The sequence below is a fragment of the Pinus tabuliformis genome, chromosome 8, assembly GCF_031772625.1.
Source record: "Pinus tabuliformis cultivar Carrire ecotype Pingquan chromosome 8, CPIR1, whole genome shotgun sequence".
In the NCBI taxonomy this organism is placed as follows: Eukaryota; Viridiplantae; Streptophyta; class Pinopsida; order Pinales; family Pinaceae; genus Pinus; species Pinus tabuliformis.
The window spans coordinates 1,174,930,480-1,174,939,332 of NC_142294.1; the positions used below are offsets into that span (position 1 = coordinate 1,174,930,480).

The 8,853-nt window shown below is 42.1% G+C and overlaps 1 protein-coding gene across 1 annotated transcript; it reads right to left on the reverse strand.

Moving 5' to 3' along the window:
• Positions 1 to 6,959: 6,959 nt before the first annotated feature.
• Positions 6,960 to 7,922, reverse strand: LOC149239532 (uncharacterized). Its single transcript, XM_089369890.1, has one exon. The coding sequence runs from the start codon at positions 7,920 to 7,922 to the stop codon at positions 6,960 to 6,962; it is 963 nt and encodes a 320-aa protein (XP_089226016.1).
• Positions 7,923 to 8,853: the final 931 nt, after the last annotated feature.

The window sequence follows — 8,853 nt, forward strand, 5'->3', positions numbered from 1 at the left end:
CTGTCACTCTGGAGCGTGTGGCAGTCATATGTCTGGGTTTGCCACAACCCAAAAGATATTGCATGCTGTCTATTTCTGGTCGTCTTTGTTTAAAGATTGTATTAACGCGGTCCGAAAATGCCACAACTGCCAAATTTTTGATCGAAAGATGCGCGCTCCACCTGCTCCTCTCCACCCTATAATTGCTGTCAGTCATTTTGCAAAATGGGGTATCAATTTTATACATGTAACCCTCACTCAGCCGGGGGGCATGTGTATATCATCCTTGCGGTAGATTATTTTACCAAATGGGCCGAGGCGATGCCTACATTTGAGGCAGACGACAAAACTGTTGCGATTTTTGTGTTCAATCATATAATTGCTAGGTTTGGTGTTCCACAAGCGATTATCACTGATCACGGGCGTCATTTTCGAAACATTATGATGACTGAACTTACAGACCAACTTGGCCCGTGTCACGATAGTTCAACTCCATATTATCCACAGGCTAATGGTCTGGTTGAAGCCATCAACAAAGTTCTAGTCATCATGATCCGACGAATCATTGGGATTCATATGTCGAATTGGCATAACATGCTATTTTCAACGCTTTGGGCATATCAAACCTCAGTAAAAACGTCAACCGGTTTCACTCCTTTCCAAATAGTTTATGGTCTGGAAGCTATGTTACCCATTGAATGCGAAATCCTATCATTGCAAATGGCCATCAAATTACTTCTAGCCACTTCCAAAGAGGAAAAATGTTTGTTATACTTGGCTCAGCTAGATGAGAATCAACATGATGCTGCATTAGCAATCGAAACTCATGCCAAACGTATTAAAGCTCAGTATGATCGAAATGTTACCCCTCGAAATTTTTCGGAAGGAGACCTAGTCTTATTGTACGATCAAGCAAATGATAAATTAGGCGCTGGAAAATTCGTACCCATGTGGCATGGTCCTTATGTTGTTAAGAGAAAGCTAGCAAAAGGGGCCTATGAATTGGTAGACTTTGACAGGGTCTCTTTAGGTAAACCCATAAATGGTCTTTACCTGAAGAGGTATTATGCTTAAATCTGGGTGTGGAGATTTTTAGTTAGGTTAGTTTTCTTTCTAGCTAGTGTGTTTTAGTTTAAAAAGTGTGCTTAGCTTAGAGAGTGTTTTTCATCATTATTCCTGCTTATCTTGGTTTTACTCTTGATATTGCAGATGTCGACGCCTCTCCAAACATACACTGGTTTTGCTGATGGTGCTTATCGTAATACACAGAACATTTCTTCCGCAGCTTGGGTTATCTATTCACCCTCTAACGAGTTGGTATCTATGCATGGGGTAAGCCTTGGTGAAACAACAAACAACATTGCTGAGTATAGTGCAGTGATTGAGTTATTATCTGAATCTATTTCATTTGGGATTCGGAGTTTGATAGTGAGGTTAGATTCTGAAATCATTGTATTACAGCTTAATAGAGTATATGCCATTAGAAATCTAGTGTTATTGAGATTATTTTTGAGATTTCGTCTCTTGGAACGTGAATTTGACTATATTGAATATCAACATATTCCAAGATATTTAAATACATTAGCAGATGCAATTGCTTCTCGAATGTTAAGTAGACATTTGCAATAATCATACAAGTAAATTTAAAAACATTCCATAACATGTTTTACAAGATAAGCCCGTAATAGTGATATAGTATAACATAGGAGTGTGTCAAATATACATCGTCTTCGATCATAGGTTGAAAAACACCTTATGATCGGCAAAAATGATATTACAAAAAGCAAAAAATGTCATATGTGTCTACAACAGGTGATCATCCTATCACTGATGATGATCTCGATAAGAAACCACTGTACGGGCCACCCTGCAAAGGAACCTCCTGAAAGGTCCTGGGACCCCAATCACATAGCGTTGTAGCCTAAGAGGAATGTCATCTATGTTGGTCTCCGGAATGTCTGCTGTCAAACGCTCTAGATGACTCTCCAATTTGGCCAAGGTCTCTGCTAATTCATCCTATGGGACTGGTGCTGCTGCAGCTGGTTGTTTCCTCTCATAGGGCCGGAGAGCGGCTGGTCGCCGTGGACCTACATCTGCATTTGAAACTTTTACTATTAATTTTTGGATGAGATAAAAACAAAAAAATAAATAAATTAGAAAATGTTGAAAATGATTTTACCTGAGTCATCCCATTTCTCTCCTGGTGGAAGAGCCATGTTTGGGTCACCACGAAAATCTACCCCGGCATAAGGAAAGTCCTGAATAGCAAAAACATGGTTCGCCAACCAATGAAAATACTCAGGAGTGAATTGAACAACTTCTGTCCCCTCCTTAGGATGATGGGCCATAACTGCAACCCATCGCATCAGTTTGGGCTCTCGGGGAAGTCCAGCTCCAACAATGAGGTGTTGTGGGACCAACATTAGAACCCTCTCTAGACCAAAGCTCACAACTAAAGCACCATATCCAAAGGTCTTCAGTTGTCCGTTCTTTGCTCTAGTCAGTTGGCCTTTTATATTAGCCAACACAGCATCGCACCAATTGAAGATGGTGCCTCGAAAGAAGTCTACTGCCATCCGCATTTGGGATCCAGTGGCTATATGTAGTGTTGTGCTTCCGTAGAGCCTGGTAACAGTAAACGCAATTACTTTCAGTTCAGGAAGGTATATGGTTTTGATATCTGTCCCTTTGTCTCTAGTCTGGTCGTTGCAAAACTCTAGCCGGAGGCTATTAACAAACTAGCCACCTGGCCTAGTCCCGAATAGAGTCAAGTGTTCACCTCTCTTAGGCAAACCAGTCAAAAAGTAAATGTCTTCCGGCTCCATTTCGAGCTGGTGACCACCAATGAAGAAGCATAGGTCCTGTATGCTCCACCTGTCTACCAGCCACTACAAAAAGTCCACTTGGGCCCTCATGCCAGGTATGGCCCAAAATTTGTATAAGTTGCATGCCTTCAATGCATCAATCGAAGGTTGATGATTTATTGCAGCAATATCTACATCATCATGCTCCCGTTCTTGCCAATCAAGCATGATGTATATCCTACATTCAATAAAAAGGCGAATTAGAATATCTAAAAGCAAAATTTTTGGGTGAAATTTGAGAAATTTAGGTTTAAAAACCCTTGCTGCGGGGACCACACTCTCTCTATTAGAGACAGTGCGTGGTTCTGCACTTTGCCTTCACGGTAGGTGTGGACCCCTGACTTTTTTCCTTTTACGAAAAAGTCGGGGTCCACAGGTTACCTGTGTTATGCCTGCGGACCCCCGCGCGCAGGTTTCTAACCTAAAAATCCCTTAAAAAATGAAATCAAAGCCTAAAACAACTTTGAAATAGATGAAATGAAAGAGTAGGATGATGTATATTACCTGGAGGAGACGGCGTTCGATTCCAACGGACATATTTTCCACAATCTTCACAGGAAGTTTCTGACCAAAAGCTCTCTTTTCTCACTCTGAAGTCAAACGGTAAAAATGAATTTACAAAAACCCTTTTTATAAGTTTTTTGAATAAATGAGTTTTTAATTTGTTTATGTTTCGCTTTAAAGAGGTAACTTTTGAAGCATTTTTATCCATTTTAAACAGGTATGAGTAATGTTTGAGTTTTTATTCAGGATAACGGATTTCTCAGGTGAAATCGGTCATTTTCGACGAAAAAACATTAGAGTCACCTTTAAGCTCTTTTCTGACTCCTAAAACATGAAAAGATCGTCGAGGTTTTCTTTTTAAGCTCGTTAAAATGGAACTAAAAAGATGGTCCACTTACAGCCCTTTTCTGACTGTAAAAACATGAAAATATTGCTGGATTTTTGTCGTTTCAAATTCGATATTGGTTATAAAACGACATGTCATTGATCGCTTTTTTACATTTTCGGATCAAAGGCACTAATTATGAAAAGTACTCCTTGGTCGTAATGATCAAGCAGTTCTATCAAGTATTATTTTATACTTTTTTGGGCTTGGGAGACATAAATTTACGAAAAAGGACAACCATGGAGTTTTCTTAAATTTTTTCAGACTCTCTAAAATTGAAAAACCCCGAGTTTCTCCTACACTAGACTCGTTAAAATTTAACAGTAAAGGACCTGTTCAATTACAAACAGGAACGGACCACTCCTTCTTAGGGTTCGAATTTAAACTAAGTTGGACTCATCTGAAGGATGAGCTTATAATCAAGCAAATGTTATCCTCCTCAAGCTTGTCAAAAATAATGAGGTACTTGCTAGAAATGGTGGGGGAAAAGAGAGAAAAATGAGCCTGTTTGTCATACTTTGTAACCACTCTTGAACACGACACTTTTATTCACCTGGGTTGGGAAATCCTTCGCCTAACAGTTGATCAAACCATATTGAAAGTCTTCAGCCGGTTTCTGGGTATTAACTTTGGGTCAATTGTCACCAAACCATCTGCTGTGTCATTATGTGTTCAAGAGGTCAGTGCAAATAAGCTATTCATCTACAAAATATCTGTCACCCATCTTGACCACGGTTTCCCACCGACAGTGCATCCACATCCAACAACCACTCTTGAGGCTCCACACCTTTTAAGGTACAAGTAAACTTTGACATTCCCATATTTGTTGGCCAAATAGATGCATATGCCATAGATAAATGGTTGAATATGTTAGAGGGATATTTTTTTGTTCATTATTTTTCCAGCCAAGAAAAGATTACTTTTTCTCTTCTCAAAGCCACCGCCCATGTCAAGGACTAGTTGGAAACCTATTGTGAGCAGAAGGATGAAACTACGAACTCACTATTTTTAGACGCTCCCACTTGAAATTCACTCTTGGATGCCATCAAGAATCAATACTACCCCGTTGGGAGCTATGAGGACAAATACATAAAGTGGACCACACTACAACAGGGAAGGGACCAAGTTAACATAAGTTTCCTCATCTCATGGAGGAACTCAACACATTGGGGAACATTGATTCCTAAGGGGGGAGGAATGATCCAGGTGGATATTGGTGGCCACTGGCCAATTCCACTTGGACCACCACCATTGTTTCTTTCAGTTTTTCAGTTTCCTTAATTGTTGCATAGTTTACTATTTTTAGCAGTTTTTCAGGTCCTAAACTTCTGGAGCTGTTTTAAGGACCTAAACGATGTTTTGGGACAATCTACACCCAACAAATTCTAATAATTCATTTTTCTCGTCGTAGTCCTCAGAGAGATCTTTCCAACGGGGTATCATTTGTGTCAAATGGAGATAATATGACCAAGTCACAACCCTGGGAAGTTGGCTACCCAACTAACCCGAACGGGGCCCATAAACTCTTGGTGTTACATCTCCTCGGTTTAGGGTTTTCATTGTTTAGGGTTTGCTCTTATTGTTCAATAATAAAAATTCCCTTGAGCCTCATTATAATGTAGTTCGGAGGCATGTAGCCACCACATCTCTTCTGAGAGATAAGCTACCATTGCCAAGCTATTTGTTGAGAATAGCAACAAGAAATGCTAAAAATAGCATTCAAAATATTCTAATTTTAGTTTTTCCTTGAATTAAAATTGAAAATTAGAATTCGAATTTAGTCTCACTAGCTACTCGAAAAATAATTAATTAATTCATCTTGGATTAATTAGTTGGAGAAATTCAAGTTAGAAGTCTTTCTGAAGTCATGCAACAGTTATCCCTTAAATTAAGGAGATAATCCCTTAATTAAGGAGATAGGGATGAGTTATAATTGAGTTGTAATTAGTTAGCTCATTTTATTGAGTTAAGACCAATTAAATTACTTCCAAACTATTTGAGGAACTAATTGTGAGTCCAGTCAGTTAATGCATGCATGCATCAAACTAGTGTACTCCAAATAACTGAAGATTCTCTCATAAATAACTCATGCATGTCTATTTTTTTTTTCTGAATCAGACTAAACTATTATATTACAAAAAGTAAAAAATTACAGCATCAGTGTTACAACAGAGCCGTAGCCCTGTGATTCCTGTCGAGAGATTGACAGAATGCTCAGGAATAAACATGTCCAAAATTACATGGGAACAAAATTGGAAGCATAACGACACAGGACAGTGCATAAGACCGACACTTAACATATATGGACAGCCGACACTGAAACACATAAGGACTGAGTCCTGACACATACAAGATAACAGTGAGAGCAAACAGAGAAAAGTTTCCCTTCTCAGCGACTTGGAGTGAACAGCAGGTCGAGTTATTCATCATCTGTGGTTTGCGGTTCGTCCTCCTCTTTGCTCCTGAAGTGCTTGGGGATGTCTGGGTCGGGAAGATTGTTCCTCTGTGCGGGTTCGCTAGGGCCTGCCTGAGAGTCTGGGGAGGAACTATCCTTGACGAGGTGCAGCATGTCGATAGTAGGAACTTGCATCTCGATTATGGGAACCAACTCTGGAATCCGAGGAGGGTTTGCCTGCAGAGCTTCCTCTTGACCTCCTGGATTGCTACAATGCTCCACCGAAACCGAAACTATGAATGTTGAATTTGCCAGAGAGCAGGGAATTCGATACCTGACCATGGGATGCGCAGAGTGGCCACAATCCATTATTTCTTGGTGCTCCGTTGCCCTGCCACGGCCGACTGCACGTCCTCTGGAGCGTCGGTGGTCTGAAGAAACCTCAATTGAGGAAGAGGGGGAAATAGCATGCCTCTGAGACGAAGCACAACCTCTGGAGCTTCCGCACCTGCTAATCATCCTTTGGCGCTCCCGCTGCATCCCCAAATTGGCCATAGAGCAGGAGTATCCCTTCGTAATCTCCCTCAGAACCAGTGAATAATCCAATGCAACCTCCGAACGCCCAAACCTTATGCAGGACTGCGGGAGAATGACAGAGGTGCCATGCCTTTGTATCTCCATTTTCCCGCTACCAAGGAGAGCAGTTAATACCGAAATGACTCGAATTAAATCCCGCATATGGACTGCCGCCGCCGATCTTAAATAACCACCGGACCTGTAATGCGTGGCTCGTCCGGGCTGACACATGCCCATGTGACGAGCCACTAACCTGCTACGCGCTGGAGCCACCCGCATCCGGGAGGGAGAGGTCCTTTTGCACCAAAGAGATGCAGTCCCTTTTGAGTTGATCATCATCTACCATGTCCAAAGAGCCGGAGAAGTATGGTAATAGCTGAGAAACACCTTGGTTAGCCATTCTGTCGGCTACCTGGTTTGTTGTTCTTCTTACATGCTGGAAGGTTATACTTTGGGGATTCTTAAGCTTTGCCTCCAGGGATTCCAATCTACTTAGCAATCTCCAGCTAGTTGCTAACTTGACTGTTGTAGCCCCTGCCTGAATTTTCTTGGCTGCTGCTATAAGGATGAGAGAATCTCCCTCAACCTCAAGAGGGAAGAAGTGCTTTTGTTCTGCTAGACAGATCCCTTGCCAGAGTCCTTCCAGCTCGGCTACATTGTTAGTGTCTTTGCCTATTGAACCATAATAAATGTGCAGTAGTGCTCCTGTGTGGCTTCTGAAGATTCCTCCAAATCCGGCAGGTCCAGGATTTCCTTTAGCTGCCCCATCGAAATTGAGCTTGAATGAATTGGTAGCTGGTGGGGACCAGGAGGATGGGGAGGTGGAGCTGCGTGGGGGACGGGTGATGACCTTGGCAAAGGCAGAAAGATCAAGATTCCATTCTTTCAAAATATCCCTCTCTTGTTGCGTTTCTGGCATGTCTGTATCATACCAGGTTCTTATGGCTAAGGTTTCCTGGATGTTTTTTTTGTAGATGAGCCACAGAGCGTCTATTGTCCGGGAAGTGTTGTTGAAGATTCTGGAGTTGCGCTCTTTCCAGAGAATCCAGTACAAAAAGCCTGGTATGAGACCCCATAAAGTATTGAGAAGCTGGCTTTTGAACGGGTTCTTGTCCCAGTTCCTGATATTTTCCGTTACATCCTCCCCCCTGGGTTCTGTTCTCTTGTTGCATTTCTCAACTTTCTCCCAAAGTTGCTTAGCTAGCGGACATGTCTCCATTAAATGGCTGATGGTCTCAGAGTTGAGATTGCAATTTGGGCATCTTGATGGCCCAATGAATCCCCTTTTTATCAAATTGTCCCATGTGAGAATGCGCCTTTTACTTAGCAGCCATAAGAAGGTTGAGATCTTGGGCCATAGCCCTGGTAGCCAAACTCGTGCCCATATTTGATCTTTATCTGCTTGGATGTCTGAATAGCGCAGTTGATGTGCTTCTTTAGTGGTGAATGTGCCTTTGTGCGTGTGACCCCATCTGAGCTTGTCCTGCTGGTTGGAGTGACGGATTCTTCGGTAAGTGAGTTCCTGATCAATATCTGAATATGTTTCTCCCTGCCAATCCCTCTGCCATCTGCTCGCTGGTTTCCATAATTGGTAGTCATGATGCCCTGTTTGATGCCAGAATTGGTGAACCTAGATAAGGTTCTCTTGCTGCATATGAGATTGCCAGAGGGGATTTTGGAATAGATTTGCAAGTTTGGGGAGCTGCTGCCACGAATCCTCCCAAAACTTGGCTGTCGTGCCTGAGTGGATTTCCCAGAAGCTGTGTTCTTGAATGAAGTGGCTGTGAATCTTTGCAGTGTTCCAGATGGGTGATCCTTGGGTTGTGGAGTTGATTCTAATGAGATCGTTCCATTGACTTCCCGGGGCATATTTTGCTTGCCATAATCGAGCCCATGGTGAATGAGGTTTGGAGATCCAATTCCACCACATTCGTGCTCCCATTGTGTTGTTACTTTGAAGCGGATCTCGAAGTCCTAGTCCTCCTTTTGATTTGATTTTACAGACTTCTTTCCAGTTAACAAGAGCCCATTTTCGATTCTGTCCAGTGGAGCCCCAGAGGAAGTTGCGCTGGAGGTTGCGAATGGCTTTAAGGACCCATTTTGGAGCTGCCATGATGGAAAAGAGGTACAGCGGCATTGCTTGAAGGACC

Excerpts from the sequence above, each read along its gene's own strand:
- LOC149239532 (XM_089369890.1), bottom strand. The coding sequence starts at position 7,922 with ATGGAGACATGTCCGCTAGCTAAGCAACTTTGGGAGAAAGTTGAGAAA.